The sequence below is a fragment of the Leuresthes tenuis genome, unplaced genomic scaffold (assembly GCF_036924035.1).
Source record: "Leuresthes tenuis unplaced genomic scaffold, fLeuTen1.0.hap1 SCAF_19, whole genome shotgun sequence".
Taxonomy (NCBI): domain Eukaryota; kingdom Metazoa; phylum Chordata; class Actinopteri; order Atheriniformes; family Atherinopsidae; genus Leuresthes; species Leuresthes tenuis.
The window spans coordinates 14,524,971-14,547,623 of NW_027325373.1; the positions used below are offsets into that span (position 1 = coordinate 14,524,971).

General features: G+C 41.0%; 2 protein-coding genes across 4 annotated transcripts; one reads left to right on the forward strand and one right to left on the reverse strand.

The window, feature by feature from the left end:
• Positions 1 to 348: 348 nt before the first annotated feature.
• Positions 349 to 8,992, forward strand: rad23b (RAD23 homolog B, nucleotide excision repair protein). Of its 3 annotated transcripts, none has more exons than XM_072372289.1 (10): positions 349 to 548; positions 1,236 to 1,317; positions 1,758 to 1,837; positions 3,086 to 3,267; positions 3,359 to 3,414; positions 3,655 to 3,782; positions 4,958 to 5,093; positions 5,223 to 5,350; positions 7,096 to 7,320; positions 7,558 to 8,992. In XM_072372289.1, the coding sequence occupies exons 1-10, from the start codon at positions 483 to 485 to the stop codon at positions 7,669 to 7,671; spliced, it is 1,197 nt and encodes a 398-aa protein (XP_072228390.1). In that variant the 5' UTR covers positions 349 to 482; the 3' UTR covers positions 7,672 to 8,992. The 3 variants fall into 3 exon arrangements, with proteins under 3 accessions (XP_072228390.1, XP_072228391.1, XP_072228392.1); XM_072372290.1 differs by having other exon boundaries at positions 3,362 to 3,414; XM_072372291.1 differs by having other exon boundaries at positions 3,113 to 3,267.
• Positions 8,993 to 10,884: 1,892 nt separating this feature from the next.
• Positions 10,885 to 15,261, reverse strand: klf4 (Kruppel like factor 4). The gene is made up of 5 exons (XM_072371699.1): positions 14,970 to 15,261; positions 14,737 to 14,848; positions 13,206 to 14,079; positions 12,442 to 12,612; positions 10,885 to 12,007 (listed from the first exon to the last, which is right to left on the reverse strand). Exons 1-5 carry the CDS (start codon positions 14,972 to 14,974, stop codon positions 11,832 to 11,834), a joined length of 1,338 nt encoding a protein of 445 aa, XP_072227800.1. The 5' UTR covers positions 14,975 to 15,261; the 3' UTR covers positions 10,885 to 11,831.
• Positions 15,262 to 22,653: the final 7,392 nt, after the last annotated feature.

The window sequence follows — 22,653 nt, forward strand, 5'->3', positions numbered from 1 at the left end:
ATGCCTTCGGGAGACCACTGTAGTAGCAGTAATCTTTATCAGAGGTTTTCAAACTTTTACAAGCCATTTTCTTTTTACATACATGCCCCATTTACTTTTTTATATTTCCATCCTTCACAGTTTCACTCATTCTGACAGCTCAATTTCCCATAATCAATCTTTTTTTTTTTTTCTATTTTAGCCGCTTTTCTCAACAATACTCCTATATTGATATTGTCTTGTTATGGAATGTTTGGAATTCTTTCTCCACTCTATTTATGAAAAACATCGGATGGATTTCACAAATAAAGTTGGAAAATGGCTGTTTTTATAGGTCTAACCACTAGGGGCACTACAGCCTCGGTATTAGGCATAGAAGAAGACAACTGAAAAGTCATGGCGGCTGACAGTTTGTAATGAGCCAACGAAAAACAGTAAAGATTATTGCAAGTTGGATTTACGCAGTTTGAACCAGGCCAGGGTGCAACAACTCAACCGGCAACATGCTGATAACTTTGAAGACTTTACAACAACAGACTTTCAAAATCGACATCGACGAAGAGGAATCGGTGAGAGTTAAAAACAGTTATGATTGGGGGTGGAGTGGGAGTTGGGTATGTCCTGGAACGAAGAACAGTTTTTGATTATCTCAGTGTGGACGATCGATAGATAGGTTTGCGAAAACAAGACCCGTTTATTTGTTATATATCAGTTATTCGGGCTACTGTGGCTTGTTTTTGCTGTTCCGTCCTTAATTGATTAGCGTGATTTTGTTAAACACTGGTCAGAAAAGTGGTTAGTGTTGTCATTGGTTAGCCGGAGCCCGTTCAATGTTCAAGATTTTATATTGGCAACCCTTCACTTTTACTTTCGATCAGCTTACATACGAATACGTCAGCTAAATATGTAGCTATTATACTTGACATTACTGTATTTAAGAGCACGCGACTACTAATTTAAAAAAAGCATGAATTGTGTGAAAAGTTAAGATGCTATCTCTGTCTTTAGTTTGAATCCAGGGTACTGCAGGATATCTGTTTTTCCCTGAAAAAATCAGCCGTACACTGTCTAACTTTTTTTTGTTTTATGGTTGTAGCAGTTAGTGCACACTTTGGACTCTATTTGAACTCCTATTAAGGCTATGCAAGGTAGAAAGGACTGAGTAAAAATTGTGTCAGAAATGCAGATTCATTTAGTTGTTATAGGGTTTAGTAGTAACTGTCATGACAATAAAAGTGTCTCACTTTCTTTCACAGGTGAAAACGTTAAAGGAGAGGATTGAGAAGGAGAAGGGAAATGACCTTTTTTCAGTTGCAGGGCAGAAACTGATATATGCTGGTATGATATTTGCTCTTACCTGTTAGAAACCTTGAAATCAGCCAGTTCTCTCTAAAACTTGATTTTTATTCATTTGTAGGGTTCAAATGGTTTTGAACTAATACATAAGAAGAAATCTAGTTATTATTTTTTTATTATATTTATTTATTTTTTTTATTCTTTGGTTTACAGTTGGATGAGCAACCAAGCCTTAAGTGACCTTTGTTGAGACAAATGTTCACGTTTTCCTGGCATACGTTTCCTCTTAATAATGTCAGATTTGAATGTGTTGCACAAGCATCAACATTTGTAAAGAAGAGTGTGTTGTTTTCTTCTCGCGTGTTTTTATACCCAATAAGGGTGATTGATCAGCTCTGCTAAGCTCTGTGAAATAACACAGTGATGCTGTCACGGTAGGTGAATCCAGTTAAAAGTGGCCTTGCTTTTGTGTTTCTTCGCAGGTAAAATCCTCAGCGATGACACGGCTCTTAAGGAATACAAAATTGATGAGAAGAACTTTGTGGTCGTCATGGTGACAAAGGTTCGAGAATAAGAGAATTGCAGGTTTTGTTTGCGGGATCGTTTTTTTTTTCCCCTCTCTCCTCTTCTTCCCATGAGTAGTTCTAGAACATAATTACCCGTAACACTGAACTTTGATGAGGTTTGTGACCTTCTGTCCACTGCCCTCCACTTACTTCTCTGTTAAGGCTGTTGAACAGTGTCTCTGCGAAAAAAAAAATTCTTTCAGTCTTTCTTTTTTCCTCCTTTATTAGATACCATCATATCGGAATCATCTTTTTTTTTCTTCCCACTGCTGCTTAATAACAGAATTATATCTACATGTTTCTGGACATAAAATGTAGCTATTTCTGGTTACGTCTTCACTAATATGCTGTCCTTTTAAAATCCCTCTTTTTTTTCTGTATATAAGCCTGTTTTTCTTTATTTTTTTTAGGACCCTCTTGAGACAGAGGCCTTTGAAAGCCATTTTGAAACTTCAGGGATGCATTGTTGCATTGAAAGGCCTTTGGAAATGATCACACGGGCAGATATGTTTGCTTCATCAGTGGCTTTTGTTCCTCATTGCTGAGTCATCATTTGACTCAAGCCCTTTCAGTTCTTTGCGAGGACTCCCAATCTGAGGTGCATTTCGAGCAAAAACACAACAGAACTTAATCGGACTGAGGCATTTTTTTTTTTCTTAAACAAGCTAAATAACTGTTTCCACCATGGGTCTTCAGCAAGGTCTAAGTTACAGAGTTATTGAAGTTTTTGGTCATCATCATTCCAAGGAAAAAAAACATCTGCTGTCTTTTTTATTGTTGTTCTTCCTCTGTTGCATTTCCTAACAGCTTAGCAACCATTGCTTCCTGTTTACACTCTCTCATGCATCTCTAGTGTACCTAATGTTGCACCAGACCTCAGGCTTGTTCCTATTGATAGTGGATGCTGCTGGAAACATGGTTGCACAGTTGTTTTTGTGGGTAGAAGCTGTATCTATGAATGAAATATTCTTGAATTAGCGGTTGCACCTGCAGATGCACACTCTCAAAGGCCTCAGAGACGCGCACAAAAAAGTATTTGAGACTATTTTCTAGATATGTGGTTCAAGATGGCCATGTTGTTTTTTTAATGGCCTTAAGAGATATATAAAGCTGAATAATCATAAGAGATATGACCATCAAACTAAAGTATGGCCCCCGAATCGACATTTTACTTACGGTGTATTTGGAAAAGACTTGCGGGCGACTGAAGCGTCAGTGTATCTTACTTTGAATCTGTTTTACAGCCTAAAACGGCCTCTTCCACCCCACAGCCTTCACCAACTGCTTCAGCTCCCAGCACTACAGATCCCGAAACACCCCCACCTTCATCATCAAGTGCAGACAAACCGGAAGAGAATCCCCCGACTGACGACAAACCAGAGGAGAAAGAGTCCTCTCCAGCTGAACCGTCTTCCACGCCTGTCGGGTAAAGATGAGTAGATGTTTGCCTTTCGGTATCTGTCTGATGTCAGGCTGTCTGGGGAAGTTACATGTCGGTGTCGCTGTTTCTCTTGCAGAAGCTCTGAGGCCTCGACTAACACAAACTTGATCAGTGAAGCTGTTTCAACTCTAGGTGAGGCTGCGTCCATAATGGTCATGATTGTCTCTATTATTTATATATATATATTTTTATTGTTGCTGGGTCTGACACAGGAATTTGAGCATACATTTGTTTATGTTTGTGATACCATTTGGCTTAAGTTCTTAATTTTGTTCTATATTCCCCTGGAGGTGGCTGATGGAACACCAAAGTACAGCAAAGCAGAACTTGACTCCTTAAGTGTTTATGTGTGTGTTCTGTCCTTCTGTTTAGTGACGGGCTCGTCATACGATGCCATGGTGAATGAGATGATGCTCATGGGCTACGAGAGGGAGCAGGTGGTGGCAGCTCTGAGGGCAAGCTTCAACAACCCAGACCGAGCTGTGGAGTACCTGCTCTCAGTAAGAGGACCTCAGTCTTTGGTTGAAATGGGTGTGCCTGAGAGTAAATTACAAGGAAGTCCCAAAGCTGAGTTTTCGTGAACAGTTGTTGATCGTGAACATACCAGCTGTAATGCTTTTTGTGGTGTTTTTGGTTTACTGGCTACTTTATTGACAAGTGACTTGCCTGTGAGATCCACAGGATGGTTATCAAAATATTCCAGTCATAAATTCTTCTTAAGAGTAGCACCCAAGTTGTCTACTCGGGTAATCTTAAGATGTTCACATGCCACAAAACTTGAACCTGAAGTTGTTGTTGTTGTTGTTGTTGTTTTTTTTTTTTTTTAAATGATTACCATATTTTTCGGACTATAAGTCGCATCAGTCAAAAATATGCGTCATGAAGAGGAAAAAACATGTGTAAGTCGCATTTATTTAGAAATTTATTTCACAAAATACAGGACAATAACAGACACACGGAAACTGTCGACCTCAGCTTGGATGTCTGCCGGCAGTTTTTGACACACCGCTGTACGTTCTCTGATGGAGAGGCGGTTGGGCTGCATGGAGCGGTAACACCAACAAGGCCCGACTGCAGAGTCATTTATATTCATCTGCTTGACAAGTACCAGGGCGTGGAGACCCACCCGCACCGTTGACGAGCCTCTCCCGGCAGTACGTTGTTCAGGCACCCAGCTGTGGACTCGTTCCTCCGGCTCTGGTCATCTCGCTTTCAGCCCGCGATTAGCTTTCTTTGTTTTCTTCAGTGTGGTAAGATTAACCACTGCTTTTTTTGCCAGTCCCTCACTCCAAACCTTCTTTCTGCTGATCGGTTGGCGTTTTCGGCTGCATATTTTCCTACCTGCAGTTTGTAATCTGCAGAAGAGGATTTTCTTTTTGGCGGCATTTTGAGGAGCCGTGTATAGTTGTCACAAGCCGAGAGTGTCCTCTCTCGGCTGTAGATGGCAATGTTTACTCCTGGGTTCATGTCAGTCAGTATGAATTCACATTTAAAAACATGTTAAATTATATATATTTTGATATATAAGTCGCACCTGACTGTTAAGTTGCAGGACAAAACCATGTAAAGTGCCACTTATAGTCCGGAAAATACGGTAGTTAGTAACCTAGAATTTAAGGTTGTTCATTCTTTTGTGACATTTTAATTGGATAAAGTCCCAACTCCTCCCCCACAGGGTATCCCAGGCAGAGATCAGGGCCCTGCAACAGGACCGGATGCAGTGGCGCCTCCAGTGAGTGGAACCCCAGCTACACCCGTTGCTGGTATTAGTCTCCCTGCCAACACTGGCTCTTCACCGACTGCAGGGGGAGGTAAATGACCCTACCTGTTCTCTGAATTACCCGGCGCCTTAATAAATAAACGTTTGTTTCTTTATTTATCCTTCCCGTGCCCCCTTTCACTGCCATTTGCAGTTTACACTTTCTGGCTCCTTCTTTCAGGCAGTCCCTTGAGCTTCCTTAGAAATCAGCCTCAGTTCCATGTCATGCGGCAGCTGATCCAGCAGAATGCTGCCCTGCTTCCAGCCCTGCTGCAGGAGATTGGCAGGGAGAACCCAGAGCTACTGCAGGTGAAGTAGCTCAGTGTTTGTTTTAAATGACAACAACATTTCAGTTCTAATTAAGTACGGTTAACGTTTATACACTGAAGTTATAGTTAATTTATAGGCAACAGGTAACAATCGTTTATGTCAGGAGAGAGACGTGGCCAGCACCTGAATAGAATGAAAAATAAATACCAAACCAAGTCATCACAGGCTTTACACATTTTGAAAAGATAATCCTGAAGATACAGTTGAGATTTAACACAATTTTGGCTTTAAAGATAAAAGATTGAAGAAATCTACACTTTAGCGAGTTCAAGTCTCCAAATAATGTTGTTGAAAACTAGCTGAGCAAATATAGTGTGTATCTAACATTGAGTAGATCAGAGAACTGTCCAGTTTAGTTCAGCGAAACAATTCCCCAGTTCTCCAGATCCAAACAGAACCAGATACCTCTTTTTCATTATTTAGTACAGTTCACCTAGCATCGACATGCCTCTAACTACTCAACAGTAACATGACAACGCTTGTCCACATGTGGGTGTAATAACAACGTCTAGACAGCAGAGATGAAGCCCTGGACACAACAATACGCTTCCCTGTTCTCTGTTGCAAATCAGTGGGCCCAGTTAACAAATCAAATCATCACGGATTGCAAAACATAAAGCATGGAGTGGGCGCGTGGATTTGCTTCTTCCAGTGCACGTGTTACAAATCTGAGAGCGTGTCCAATAAACCTTTCTTCAGTCGTGTGGAAAGAGCTCAGTAATGATCTGTCTAACTCCGGAGGTGCACTCACTGAAAGGGTTATGGCAGGCTGTCCGAGTCTGTCGTTCAACAGTGAAAAAGATTATTCACAAGACAGGTGCCAATCCTCTCAAGAATGGACATCATCCCATTAAACACGACTGTGCGCATTTTACACACAACACACACAGTAACTGCATGATTGCAGTGGTTTGCATACTGGCTACAGCACCCACCGGGGCAGGAAAACAAAGTACTCAGTCTACTATGAATATCTATTTGCCTGTTACAACAAACTAAAAGGTGCACTCGTTTGTGTTCAATCACGTGTTTAGTACTGGCTCCGAAAGGTAGAGCCATTCAAAAGCAGACATGTTTAGGTAGATAGATGTGAACGTGGCCTATAACTAACCTGCCAAACAGCCTAATTGAAGATGCTACACCCAGTAAAATACAAGGAAGATATTCCAGCACACTTGTCAGAGTCCTGTAGCCCCATAACTGAAAATGGATGTTTCCACAGCTGTAGACGCTTAATGGAGAGAGAGAGAGATCCATCTAGGATGTCCTTACTTTAGCTTTGGTTAGAATAAACCAGTTACTTCTGCAGACAGAATCTATATCTGATGGCGAAGCCATGTCCCGGTGGCCTTTGTGCTGATTGCGCATCAGTTCCGGCAGACGCCGCTGATCTGCTTTTATACCTTTTCCTCAGACAGCCTGTGTGTTGTACCTGAAGCTGTATTGTAACAAAAAGAAATGGTGAGTTGTTTAGCTGCCGCGCTTAATCGTCCGGTCTGCCCATCACAGATAAACACGTGTGATGCTGCCTCATGCCAGAATATATTGATGTTAGTCAGTTTTGCAACTGCAATTGTTTGAAGTGATTGTGATCATTTTTGCATTATTGGTTCCATCCAGCTGTGATCACGCAGGTCTTTTTCCCATTACTGTTTTCACGCCTCCCCTGTTTGGCATTGTTCAAAGGCACAAAGCATTTCTAAGCTGTTCACTTATCACTGTAGGAGATCAGCAGCCACCAAGAGCAATTCATTCAGATGCTGAATGAGCCCAATCCAGAACCAGTGCCAGTAGGTGGTGGAGGTGGGGCAGGAGGAGCTGGTGGGGCTGGAGGAGCTGGAGGAGCTGGTGGAGCTGGAGGAGCAGGAGGAATGGGAGGTGATACTCCTGGTGGAAGTCACATGAGCTATATCCAGGTCACACCACAGGAGAAAGAGGCTATCGAGAGGGTGAGCAGGAGCACTTTAACGCTTTAAAACCTTCCATATTTGCCATTAGTGCTGGAGTACGGTCCATTGAGTGTGTTTGTCTCGTGACTTTGCTGAAGAAAAAGAAAAATGTGACCATTTTTATAGTATTCAAATGAGCAGACCATAGATGGTAGTAACTGTGAGCAATAAGCCGTCAGTTGCTTTTTAAAGCTGTTTAAACTAGTTTTCCACTCTTTTCTGCTTCTGTCACCAAAGCTAAAGGCCTTAGGGTTTCCAGAGGGACTTGTTATACAAGCCTACTTCGCTTGCGAGAAGAACGAGAACTTGGCTGCCAACTTCCTTTTACAACAGAACTTTGACGACGATTGAAGGAACGCTCGTCATGGCTTTCACGCTTCCTCCCCGACTTTTTGATTGCAGATGTTCAGTATTTGTGTACAACAACCCTTTTATTTTGCAACGTATTTTATTCACACTTCCAGATTTCAATTTTCTTAGTAACACTGGATCATTATCAGCTTGATTGCTGCTGTACAAAACAGTCTGTTGTTTGTTGACAGGTTAAAATGGAAGAATGATTAAAGTCCAATAATTCTGCATCCGAATTCACCTTTGTGCCATTTTTTATTATTTTCTTTATTCCTGAATTAAGACCTGTATGATTTTTGTTTTAACAGTTTGGTTCTGAAGATTTGTTTGTTTGTTTCTATGTATTGCTTTAAAATTGAGTTCAGTTCAGGGTAAATCTGAGTTTACAGTATTCATACATTCTTAATGGAGAGTTAAGAAATTAAAGTTGTGCAAAACAAGCAACACGTATAGCACCTTCTTTTCTTTTTTTTTTTTTAAAATTGAACTTCCTGTGACACAGAACCATGACTATTACAGATCCTTTAAGACATCTGAACTGATCTCGATACATGACACTATTCTAATGTGTATAAAAACTCACATTTGTGTGGTAAGACTTGGTTGCAGTGACTTGATTTATTATTATTTTTTTTTTGTTCTTGTTGTTGTTGTTTTTTTACAGAAAATAAAGTTTTCCAGATAAGTGAAGACCATACCTGTGTAACGTGTGGCTGTGCAGCAGTTTGACTGGATGAACTTTGCCTAAAAGTAACTTTTAACAGTTTCACACCGTTGACCAATCGGCTGACCTTTCACCAAATTACCATCTTTTATGCTGATTTAAATGATCTCAGTTTATGGTATTCACTTGATGGAAAAAGAAAAAAAAAGTTAAATGCACAAACTTGTTGCATTAAACCTCTGAAAACCTTGGAACAACTGATAATGTCTTAAAATGACTGTACAAAAAATCTGTTACTGATAAGTTATTGGTGTCATCCCATGCAAACCATTTTTTTTTTTTTTCTGGTCTTACATCTGGGTTGTTTGTGATAAACCATTTAGAAGTTGGAGGCGGAGCTGAGGAGATCAGAGTGCTTCAAGTGAATAAACCTATAGGGGGCAACACAAGACCGCATCATTTTTGGTATCAAGCTTTGCCTGCCTGCCTGAAGATGAGCGACTTTATCTGCAGTAACGTGTCCGTAATATTAGATTGACCTTTGAACAAAGCTGAAATGATCATATTTGACCTCATGAGACTATGAACTCACTTCAAACATAGGCACTTTGTCATTTGAACCCCTCATTGTAAAGAATAAAAGTGATTCTTTCTCTGGTTTGTATTCTTGAGTAATTGAATGAGGTGCTACATGAGGCATTATCGTGCAGCTATATATTACAGCGCAAAAAATGAATCATTATATAGCTAGACCATTGAAAGATACACTCCGATTGAAAAGACTAACAAAGTAGGTCACAATTAGGTAATTTAATCACAATGATTGCGATCAGGCACAACAAAATTGCTTTATTAGGCCTTGGTACCATGTCTTCAGAGGAAGAAGTTGTGACTCAACATTAAAGCAGAAAGCAACGATCGGCCAATCATTTAAACCATATTATAAGCAAGGCCTTACCTGAGAAAGATGGCAGCATACGTAGATTACGTTCCACGCATTCATGGTGCCATCACAAATGTGCAAGGTTCCCACGCCATGTGCTCTAATGCACCGCTGTACCATCACAGATGCGGGCTTAGGGACTGCGTGCCGGCAGCCAGTGGGACGATCCCTCTTCTTTTTAGCCCGGCAGATGCAAATCCTGTGATTTCTAAAAAGAATTTCAAATCGTGATGCATCAAACCACAGGACAAGATTTCCACTTCACCTCAATCCATCCCAAATGGGCTGGGCTTAAAGAAGGTAGCAGTGTTTCAGGATCTGGTTGTCTGCGTTCTTTCTTCTTTCCTTGTGAACTTTCAGAATCGCGCCTGCTTATAATGCAGCTTTACGTGAGCGCCCAAAGATCCCAGTTATTCAGGGTTCTCAGACTTGTCCTACATGTACCAGTTCCTACACATTCTCTAATATTATTATGTTATTGATATTATATGCCTTAGATGATGAAATGATCAATTTATGTCTAATTTCACATTGAAAGATGTTCTTTAGTTGCTGAATCATTTAGCAGCACTGTCCCTCATAAGGTGGTAAACCCATATTTACCTCTGAAAACCGAGCCCTACCCAATCCTGTTTCTGACCTGCTATCATATTGCCGGTGAAATCAACCGGTGAGATGCTTGAGCAGGATTCTTTTTTTTTTCTTTAGTATTTCACAACCTTTCCTGATCTTTGTTGACCCCGATCCAACTTATCTGAAACTGGATGCTGGCAGTAAATTCAAAATGTTCAAAGTTTTCCCCCTAAAGACTTTTGAGATGTATTTTTCGGACGGTTTAAGTTGAAAATAGGTTTGCAAAAGTTTGCATTTGAGTCTTATTCACTCTTTGCACCGCATACCCACTTATTTTTTCTGGAAATGTTAAAGTTATTCACTCATTGTGTTGTTTGTTTCTGACGTAGAGAAGCTATGCTACGTGTTTAGTGTCCTATCAGCAGCTAAAGCTCAAACACTCAAACTAAAATTGATAGTTAATGTTGCTGACTGTGCTGTATTTAATAATTAAAAATATTTTTACAGTACTGTGACATGTACATAAGCCCTTAGCACTAAACAGAATGATAAATACTGTTAATAACCTTTTGGCAGAACCCACTGAAGCACTATCTCACTGCAGGATCTTCGTGTTTTTTATTCATATTGTCCACTTGAGAGCTCCAGCTCAGAGTGGCAGTCAGATCTGGTGTCACCCCTGAACATCAGCCAGTAACTTTGTTATCCTGTCCTTTCTTTTCCCCTGACAGGTGGAAAGAGAAACCCGCGGAAACTGGACATTGTAGGACAGAGTTTTCTTTTGAGAATCTTTTAACTGCAACATTGTGCTCGCTTGCCTGCGGCGGTCCCACGATTATCAGGGAGGATACTGTGAGCTACCGCTGCCTCCTGCTATGAGAGAAGTCTTCGATCACTGCAACTGATGAGAAGGAAACTTTGCTTCACATATATGGCGTTTATTATACAGCTAATGTAATTAACATGTTGTTTTTTTTTGTTTCGTTTTCAAACGACAATAATGGGACTATGGCAGGAGAGTATAGGGGTCGTCTTGGTTTTCTTATCTCAAATACATTTTATTTTTTTTATCATACTGTAAAATACAAAACCATAACAAAGCATTTTTATTTACAAATCTACAAAATTTTGAGATTATATTACATATTTTTTGGCTATAAACAAAAAAAATCTTTGTTCAGAGTTACTCATTCCATACAAAAATATGAATGTCTCATATAAATAATTGCACTTTGCAGCTGCAGTGCATTGAAGATTGCCATCACCATTTAAAAAGTGAAGTGTTCACCTGAAGTCAGATTGTGGAAGAGGTTTCCAAGAAACACAAGAACAACTCTATGGCACGTTTTCATTTCACCCTTTTTATCTGTTTGCCTTAATCTTTGGTACCTTTTAACAATGATAAACCTTCTTTCGAGTAACTGAGCACCATTCTGTATAAATTAACATTGTACCTGAAATCCATGGCATTGCAGGTGAAATATGACTATAAATATAGATGTATTTGTTAATACAGTATTTGGAACAGTATGTAGTTAACAGAGCCTGTGATGGCATGTTGCTGGTAGAAGGCCTCTGGAGATGTTTTGTCTGTTGCTCCTGGTTTCCCTGACATTTCCAGTTAAAAGCTGTTGGCACCTGGTCCTCCAAGTTTTGTCGGTTAAATAAGACAAATTCCAGTTTGGTCCCTTTCATAAAAGTTTACAACCCTGGCCGAGAGGTCTCGTAGAGTCACCTGCACAATGTGCAAGAGAAGGCTCTCAAAGGAGTAATGCTCTTTTAGCAATGAACACCACAGCTTATCTTGTTGCTTGACGCTGACTTGAAGGCAAGTTACGGTTTTAAATGTGTACATATATCTCTCTCTATATATATATCTATATATATATATATATAGATATATATATATGTGTGTTCATATAGAGATATTTTCCTGGAGCCTTCAAGTTTTGTCATCTTGTCTGGTCCTTCAACCAAGTCTCATAAGTGTCTTTTCATGTGGAGAGCGAGGTGGTCTGATCTAGAAAAGGCCCGGTCACATTTCTGACACTGAAATGGCCGATGACCCGTGTGTTTCCTGTAGTGGCGAGTGAGCTCATCCGAACGTGCAAACTTCCAGCCGCAGCCCTCCCAGTCGCAGTGGTAAGGCTTCTCCCCTTTGATGAAAACACAATACACACAGAGCAGTTAGCACCGGCCCTGAGGTTAAAATGGCCCAGGCTTCCCAACCTCCAAGAGAAAAGAGGTCCATCCTGTCCTGCAGCTCGTGTGTAAAGGCCAAAGCTATCAGCCTGGGGTTTGTATTTGGGCAGGGATAAGTATCAACCTGTTTCACTGCACCTGACAAACAACTCCCATCCCCCACCCATCTAACCTCTATTCATGGCTCAATACTTCAGCACGTTTTGTGCTTAATGTGATGTGGCTCTTTTGATTATTAAACAATGAAAACATAAAGCTGAATAGCTCCAGGCAGCTAAATAACTATGGTTAATGAGAATGAACTGAGCTACGATCTGTAGGTTAGTGAGGTAAAAGGCACCAGGAACAATTAGGAAAAATACAGCAGAGAACACAGTCATTTGCATACCTGTGTGTGTGCGGTGATGTGCTTTCAGGTGGGAGCTTTTTGTGTATGTTTTCCCACACCCAACGTAGTCACACGTGTGTGTCGCCACTCTCTTCCTCGGCCAGGAGCGTCTCCCACGTTTAGGCTTTGGCTCCTCCGGCAAGCAGTCCCCGCCAGAGATCATGAGGGCCTCTGCGGAGTAATAAGATCAACATCACACTTTAACATATTACCATGTAAACAGAGATAAATGGATCGAATTGTAGTTCGGGTTTTAACTTAAAAGAGCACTTGGTTCAGATAAAAGTGGAAGAAAAACGTGCTCATTTATCTATTGTCGCCTACAATATGATGGCTTGGAAAACGTGATATTTAATTTCTAATAATATAAATATCTGGTTTTAAATATAGGTATTATAACCAAAACTAGTGTAAAAGTCTGCAGACTGACGCCCTTCATAAGAACATTACACAGGTGAAGTTGTATGTTTCCCAAATGAAAGGTGATCTTATGGAACAAAATCAATGTATGCGTGTGGTTATGTATTATATAAATTTCTTTTCAAGGATCACTGGTTTCATAGATGGGAAACAGCTGAAACTTTACCGTTGTATTTTAAAAGACTGAACATTGACTGGCCAATCCTGTAGTCTAATCTGTGTTCAGTCTATTTAAAAAGCTGCACATATGTTTTCTTTGACTAATGGGCACAATTAGAATAAAGAAGACAAAAGAAATAACAAGAAAATCTAGGAAAAATAGCTCCAAATAATGCGAGAATGACCTGGGTACTGCATAGACGACGTCTGAGGGTAGGAGGGGTAGCCCTGTGAGGAGCTGTGGTGGTATCCCTGCGAAGGTAGCGGGATCTGAGAGAGGGCATGACCAAGCTGGTGCTCCCGGCAGAGAGGGTTGTCTGGGGAGAGGGAAGAGGATGAGGATAACCTGCTGCCTGTCACTGACCGCCCTCCACTTGAGAACCCGTGTAGATCCAAGTGGCTGGGGCGCTGATGAGGCTGGCCTCCTCGGCCCTGCGAATTGACCCCTGCAAGGTGCAGGTCCATGGGCTGTGAGATGGTGCAGTCACTGGGGTTCTCCTGCTTTATCCTGTGGCACGTAAAGGCCTGCGAGGCACGTGAAGGAGCCGAGTCCAACACCGCATTAACACAGGCCTTGCTTACATTGATGCCTTGGCTGTACTCTCCCATGTCCATTGTTGTCTTGACGACAAACTTGCCGTGGAGGCTGGTGGCGTGGAGGTATGCAGGGTCCAACTCTGGTCTCATGAGTTCAGCCACAAAGCCTCCAGAGGGCGAAACATCACTAATGTCTGGGATGGTATAGAGTAGATCATTGGCAGAGTCTTGAGGGGAGGGAAGTTGGTAAGATGAGGAGAAGGAACTAGGAGAAGGAGACAGGGCATGAGCAGAGCTACAGGCCATGGCATCCTCCTGCTGTTGTTGCTGCTGCTGCTGCTGTTGCTGTAGAATGGAGTTGGACAAAATAAAGTCGTAGTCTAAGTCCAAGTCTAGCTCTGTTTCTTTCTTGGACATGCTGGTGCTTGTTATGCTGGTGGCAGTGAGATGGTCTGGGTCAGGGCAGCTACTTCCTGCTGGCACGCTGGATCTCTTAAGATGGGACAACTCCTCCTTCCATTTCTAGAGGAAAGTTACAGAGAGATTAATGACTGCGTTGGAATAATCAGCTTGTTTGTGTCATGTCTCTGTTGATAAAACACAGCCAAGAAAATCGCACGTGGGCCTGTCCTTTCCCTCCAACCTTAGAGTCGGTGCTTCTTTTAAAAGAGATGAGGACAACAGACACAAACTAATTCAAGGAGAGAAGAGCCTGGATAAGTAATGGAGTGTGATAGTTCTGACAGCTCAGCTACACAGCTGTCTACACGGTAGAAACTGTTGTTGGAACCAGCACTGTCCAAAAAGTATTTGTTGTAACTGGAATGGACTTCAGGGATTCTTGAAATCACTTTGCAGTATTTGATTAAAAAAAAAAAACTATATATATATATATATATATGAAAAAACATTTGGCATCAGTATTCTATGTCTGTCTTTGGAGTAATGTGTGCCATGTGTGTGTTTGTCTCCATGCTCTCTAAAAACCTCCTGGAGAAGCCCGTGTAAACTGGTGCACGCCCCAGCAGAGCGTGGAGTCAAGCCTTGACTGTAGTAATAACATGGGAGCTACACTGGAAAACAAGCCCTCTCTAAATAGACTACATACTTCCCCTAACGGATTTTTTTAAGCCCATGGCTATTTGGCACGAAACAAACAAGTGGCAACACGGTACTCACTAGATCCGCAGTTCCTATTGATCTACTCTTGTCAGTGGGGCTGCTGGCGAACGTGGATATGGATGGCAAAAGCGTCCCACCTAAAGCCATCTCGACGTCATTTGGAGGCTGCCTGAAATTACACAGAAAACATCGTAAATCCTTGCGGAGTCGTCCTGGAGGAGCGAGCGCGGTCTCTTGTATTCCAAAAAAGAAATGTTAATCAGTCAGACGTTGTTTGTAGGAAGTTTCACCTCATTAGATAGAAACTGTGTGTGGAGTCCTTTTGCTTTTCTTCCAATTGACTGCACTAGTTTTTGGTTAAATAAATCCCACGGTTTAAAGTTTGTGCTCCGCGACGCGCGCTACACTTTGGCTCGTGGACATGCCGCCGTTGATGGGCGAGCCGGTAAAAGCAGCCAGACTGATTTGGTTTTCAACGCTAAAACTCTTTTTAAAGGGAAGACAGAGAGGCGACGAACAGGGGAATCCCTCCCGCCTGTTGCCGAGCAGAGACCGGCGGCAGTCTGAACAGAGTGAGGAAACCGCGTGAGAGGTATCCTTAAATCACAGGGAAACGCCTTCGTTGCCCAGCAACCAGCTCAGGAAAACATTAGCGGCAGGAGGAGGAGGAGAAGAAGGAGGAGGTAGGGGGAGTGAAAAGGAGGGAGAAAGAGAGAGGGAGGCTGAAAGAGGTTTGTTTATATTCATAGCAACAGTACCAATCCTTACTGCGCTTATTTATGTAAAATGTGGTTTAATAAGCGCATCTTTTCAGTCGCCACACACACACTGGCACGGGATTACCGGTTATTATTTCTGTGGGGCCACCTGTGGGCGTGCACGTAACCCAGGGGCCCAAAAGCACCTATTTTACAAGGTTCTTAGGTAATAGTGCGAAGTATATCAGGTACTTAGTAGCTTTATTGGGCTACATCAGTGGATTTCAACAAATTCAATTAAACAAAAATAATTCTTATGATGATGTTACGATTTTATGCTATTACAACACATAATGAAATAATGGTATTTTCCATTTTTGTTCAGTAATTAGTGTTATATTTTTAATTTTTCAGACAGCACATTATACATATACAGACAACTGACAAATGAAGGTGAGACACAAAAAACAGCTTATGAATTTGAACTGAACATCTCTAGTATTGTTAATCTGTTATTGATTTACTGACTTATATCATCACCATTAAACTTCCCCTGTGCATTACTTCAATTAAATGTCTGAAGTGGCTGGCCATGACTGGGTAACATGGGTCATAGCCTTTGGCTGCTGCTGTGAAGATCCAGTACTAGTGTTATCATGCTTTTTATTCTATTTTATTTTATTTACTTTTCTGAATTGTTATGGTTCAATAAGTAGTTGAGGCATTATTTAGATCAAGATGTCCAGATTCCTAGAGCAAAAATCTGAGAACCATTCTTGGTTTATTTTTAGGAGTCAAAGACATAAACTGAAACGATTTTGGGTGTCTCTTTTTAATGATGCCATAATTCTGAAAATATTCTTAAAAATAACTTTTTCTTTGTCACGTTTATATGAAAATAAGGCAATATCAATCAGACTACGGATGGCATCTTGGACAACGCCCTCTGTAAACATATCAGTTCAAATCTGATCTAATCTAATCTAATGGCTACAGATTTGGGGCTTAAAGTGGGTAAATAAAAAACAAAATTACAAGACATCATCTTGAAACTTTCCTTAAAATCATCTTTATATTTAGACAATTGTTTATTTTTCTTTTGGTTGTAAATTATTTCCAAAATGTTAGCAGTAACTAAAAATGTGTACTGATTGTCATATATATGAATATTATATGTATATATATATATAACAGTCAAAACAGTCAAACTAATATGAACGTTGTGTTATGGAACCAAAACCATTTAAAATCTCAAACTATCTTGAAAGTAACTTAGGAAGGTCTTGGACCACTCCGTAACCCTATAACAGTTTGTCTTGACATTGATTCTACATGTCTCTGGAACTCAACTAAAGGGATAGAGCACCATTTTTCAAGATAGTCCCTCATTTGGTGTATGGTTGATGACACTGGAAACAGCTGTCTGTCATGTCAGTCCAAAATCTCCCATTGGAGTCGAACTTGAGATCTGGTGACTGCAAGAACCATAATACACGATTCACATTATTTCAATGCTGTCCTATGGAGGGGAATATTGTCATTCTGGAGGAGACCATTCATCAGAGGTGCAATCACACACTTTACAACAAAAACTTGAATAATACGTACAGTAATATGAAAGTTGTTGAGCAAAAAAAAGTCCTACCTCACCTGGGAGCATTAAAATGTTCTGTGGTGCGTCTGAATTGAGTAGTTGCAGTGTTTGCTCACGGCTTTTGAGCGAGCACAAACCCCCTGCTATTCAATGTAATTAGACACATTGACTCAAGAGTTCATTGCGAGAGCAAACAAAGGGCTCGCTGCTGATCCTGCTGCATCAGGATCTCGTCTGTTAGGCATGTCAACAAACATGCCGTCATTTCAACAGGACACATTAACTGTCTGCTGGTGTCTTCAAGGAGAGTTTGAAATTGCATGAATGCACAGAGCTTTAGTTGGCAAACAAAACCTGTGAGAAAAATCTTGACTACAATGAAGCAAGAACTTGTCAATAGAGAGTGTATCCTGTTGGGCTACTCATGCTCATTGTTTGACATTATAACTGTCTGACCTAATATGAATTTAAACAAAACACATGTCTTAAACACACCTGTTCAAATGTGGAGTGAGATGTAATGTCTTTAAACTGACCATGGTTGCACTGTGTCTCCTGTTCTTGAAGACTTGCTTCCTAAAGCAGGAAAGAAGACAATGCAAGCTGTGTCATCATAGCCATACTCTTTATAATGGGAGATAATGGTTTCGAAAGTGATCCTGAAAACAAAGGCCTGACTTTGACAACTGAGGATGCTGTGCATTACTATAATGGCAGGTAGTGGAAGGGTAGAGAAAACAGATAAAGGCAGGGAAGATGACACCACTGTGTGCTGCGTTCGTTTCCTGATACAATGAAGTCATGAGGATTTAGTAACTCACACCAAGTGCTTGTATGGAAGATGTTAATGCAACACTTACAGTACAAACTGAATGCTGAAGGTGTTGAAAATAGGAAAAAGCTGAACTCTTCCCTCAATGAATCATTTCAACAGCAAAACAGTTTCTGTGATTATGTTAAAGGATGTGGTGACAGAAGGATCAGAAGTTTTGATACTAAGGTAATGTTATTGTATCAACAAGGATAGGCGATGATAACTAACTTGTTGAAATGCATAAGAGGAAAATATTATGCATCTAACACTAAGTGCCCTGAGGATCTTAATGAATAAAGTGTTGCTGTCATGACGCATACCTGAAGAGGTACCATCGTCACAGTAACTCTTCAGCTCAGGTGTTGTTCTTGGCTGTGCTCAAAGTCTTAGCTGAAACAATCATAGTACAGTTACACGGGTCTGAGACGTGTTAGAACAGTGTGACAAGAGTAACAAGAAATGAACTGCAGATGAAATGAAATGAAGCGTTTTGAATTTTCACTTGTTGTTTCCATCACTGTCCTTCAGTCAAGTTCCTCCTCCTGGAAAACATCCAAGTGAATGTGAGTATCAGCGGATCATAACTCCAGATATTGAGGTTTTCTATGCTCTCTTCCAGATGCCGTACAGTAATTAAAAAATAGCTTTCATTCCTTCCTTAATTCTTGAAAGCTGAGTCAAACTTTGTTGATTCTACGTGCTGCACTTCCCCCCTCCAACCTCACATTAGCTTTAAAACAATTATACATGTATGTAGAAGTTTCTGTATGTTTTGTCACCTGGCGAAAAGCCAAAAAAGAATGAGGCTCACATGGCTTTTTGATTATTTACCTTTGAAGAGCTCTGGAAACTTGCATTATACTTGAATTATTTCCTCTGTCACTTGAACAGCTGTGTTTTTGGTCAAAAAGTCTCTGAATTAATTAGAAGACTTCACGTTTAACTGTACCCGAGAAAGTAATGTCCAAAAATTATTTCCAAATAAAACTTTCACCTTCTGTCCACCATTAAACTTATTCCAATGACTTAGTACTTGTAAAGTATGTCTGGGCATGTCAAACTCATAGAATCACCAGGAACCAAAGATGACATCAAATGGCCTTTTCAGTCAACACACAACTCGGAAACCAAAAGATATGTGCATATTTGTGGGGAGAAGAGCAGAAATTGATCGCATTTGACAGAAATATTTACTGGATTGAGTCAATCATTAAAATAGACCAATAATATTTAGTCAGTCGATTTAAGAGTAATTTGAACAATGGCTTCAGCTCAAAACATCACTGATTTTCTGTTAAGTTCTATTTTGAAGTATATTTTCTACAAACATAAACTCAATAGATATTCTATATCAAAAGAACATTTTAAATTGCACTCTCTAATGAGACTTTATCACATTTTTTGTTGTTAACTTTCGATATTGTATACTGTTTAAAACCTTCTTAGATCAAATGTTTTGATCTGGTATGACACACAGGGCTCCTTTCTTGTCATTTAAAAGTTTGTGGGTCACAGTATAAAGCACCTGTTTCTGTGGACCAGATGTGCACCAGCAAGGAAAGTCTCATAAAAATCACTGCAGTGGCAGAAATGAGCTCATTCTTCCGCATTTGTTTGCCTACTATGCCAACCCATGGGCTGGTTGACAGTTCAGCTGTGTGATCGTATGTATATGGATGAGGTTTGAGTCAGTGGGGCTTCTTGTTTGGACTATCCCAGCCAAGCCTCTGAAACTGCACAAAGTTGCGGCGAGGCAACACTCAGTTTCATCACATCGTTTAAGTGAGAAGTGGGCTTCCTTTGGCATAGAAAAATGTGGTTGAGGTGTGGAGTAGTGGTGGTGGTCATGTTACAGGTTTGGTGTACAGAAAGAAGCAGAAAAGTAAGAACCTAGCGAGAATCAGACTGAGCAGGAGGAGAGAGCTCCTGCCGGGCGACAAGCTGTCCAGCCTTTGCCTGCCCTGGGATTCCTCAGCAGCCTTAAATATGCCAGTTATTTTTAACTGGCGACGTAACAGAGCCCAGCGCCGCCCCCCTCTGTTAGAATATTTCCTTTCTGTCAGGAGGGGAAATGGAGGAGAGCCACGCTTCCTGGTCACATGATGTAGCCCAGACAGCCGAATAAGAGACATACAAGAGGGGAAGTTGGGAAAAGCGATTGGGGGAGCTTGGTAGGCTGCTTCATACTCACACCAGCCCACACATTTATGCAGCGCCTCCCTTCTCCAAAGTTTAACCCCCTCCGCTGGCCAGATGAGGCAGTTTGTTTTAATCAGATGCTCAGACGTCAGAAGCCAGAGGGATTGGAGCAGTGATTGGTGTTTGTGAGCTGCGGAGGAAATGAGAGTGTGGGTACAGCACATCAGCAGACAGAGGGGTGTGGAGGAGGGCCCTGTGACGTCAGAGCCACAGACCCACCAGGATTAGAAGCCTCTAAAAAGAAAAGGCCCTGGACGGGTTGCCAGAGCTGGAGAGAAAGTGTTTCTCTGTCTCTCTAACATGGGAGAATCAGGGACTTACCATGAGCTCACCTTGTTGACATACAGAGAACTTGGACTGCTTCTTGTCTCTGTCTGAGACCTAAAATCAGCACCAGCCACATATCATAGGCTGTAATGTTTGACAGATTTGTTGCCCATCCAAATACCGTTGTCGCATATCAGGGAATAGATCAGTATCAAGACTATTGTAGCCTTAATTCAATGCAATGCTTGTTGAATTTACACAAAAAATGTTAATGATTGTTATTCTTTCTACCGCTTGAAAAGTCATATGCGGTATACAGTTGAGGATGGACATTTTCATACATTCACCTTTGTGTTATGGAATTTTCAATTACATTTTTATGGGGAAGAATCAGTGTACAACATTCTGTGAATCTTTCATAGAAATGCTTAGGACCACAAAGGCACATGAAGTAGAAGCTGCTGCAACACCAATGTCACCATCTATAGTCAAGTAAGCAAATTGACTGAGGGGCCACCATGCAAGAAAGAATTCCCTCCTCTAGTTTGTGGCCAACCACAAGGACAAGTTGGAAACCTTTGAAGGAATATTTTCTTGTCAGATCAGGCAAAGATCAAGATCAACGGTATGGGGCAGAATGCCTCACCTCAGAGTAATGGTGAGACACTCAATCCGAAGTAGACTGTAGAAACTGTCAGTCAAGTACCTGTGTTTTCTTTGGTGTCCATGAAGGTACCAGAGGAATGTGTTTATGGCGACTATTCAGATTTGGTAAACCAACTGAACTTTGATGAAGAAAGAATAAAAAGACAAATTCCGTCAGCTCTGAAGTCTTTCTTTTATGGCTCTTCCCCACCGCGGTTTGCATGTTTTTCGATTTCTGTTCATTTAGTTTTTCTTATGACACTTTATACCTCACGTTGCTCGCACATCTATGTTTGAGTCACTGAGCTACTGTCTAACACACTCCAGACAGTTCCGTGGTCGTAATAAGTAACATGCCTTTCGTCATCGATTGTGCTTAATTCTATATGTGTCATGGCCTGGGAGCAGGATTGTGACTGTGTAAGGAGGACTGCTGTAGCTCTGGTTGTGGAGTGGATCACCTTGAGCTTCAGGAATATCCGTCCTATACCTGGCTCAAAATCTATCTGAAATATATCTACCATGTTTAGATGTACCAGGAATGTATGTGCCAGGGAACCAACAGATTTGAGTGGAGTTTACAAGTTCTACAAAAAAGAGCTGTAAAAAACTACCAAAAGGGTCTGGTTATAGTCATTTAGCCAAGCATCAGTTGTGTATTTGTCCACCACATTTCTGAACTTTTTTTTCTATGTTTTTGTTTTAAAGATTTACATTGTAGAGTTATCAAAAAGAACAATTCAAGACACCACAGAAAGCCGATTGTGCAGATTTAAAAGTAAAAGTTAAGCTTGCTGTGTCAAAATTACCAATTATCCCTAAAGGAACAAGAATTAAGCTGGAGCCAAAGTTTGACATTCATATAGACTACAGAGTATGCTATCCAGCCATCCATTTTCATATACCCGCTTAATCCAATTTAGGGTCGGGGCTGGAGCCTATCCCAGCTGTCATTGGGCGAGAGGCAGGGTACACCTTGGACAAGTCGCCAGTCCCTCACAGGGCAGAGTATGTTACGAACCAATCATTTTTAGTGTATGAGCCTGTATCAGGTCATCGCTGTACAGAAAAACGTGGAAATAACCAGCACCCTTTAATTTCTCAGAGAACTTTGGCAATGAAACAAAGGCAACTGACAGGTTGCTGATCCTCTTGCATACAATGCATCACGCTGTCACATTTTTGCAACACTTGGTTAGATCTATATGTTCCTCAGGCATTTTGGAATGTGAAGTGTAGCATGATAGAAGATGTGGTGTTCAGCAACAAAGATATGCTACCTATTTCTGTAGGTTTTTCTGTCATTTATTGACCTTTGAGCCTGCATACCCCTACACATGGAATTTTAAGCACATGTGATTTAGCTGAGGGCTAAATACTTAAGTGCATAAGTTTTATGTTAAACTACAGTACCAAACTGCCCGCATGTCCTCAGCTGATGATCACCAGATGGGTTGAACACTGAATGAGGTCTGGAAATAAAGTGCTTAGCATTATAATATGCTGAAATTCATGTGGTAATTACTGTCAGATCTCAGGGTAGCAGGCCTCTGCGTTCCTGTGAAGGTGTGGACTCTCCTGTTTTCCCTGTGGGAGTGGTTGGGAATGTGTGACCTTTCCATGGATCAGTGTTTTTCAGGCCCTGGATTGACTCTCTGGAAACCTACAGTTGGTCTAACCATTCAGGGATCTAAAATGACAACAATAATCCTGAACATCAGCACATAGGCACTGCAGGATGATCCATATTTTGTAGG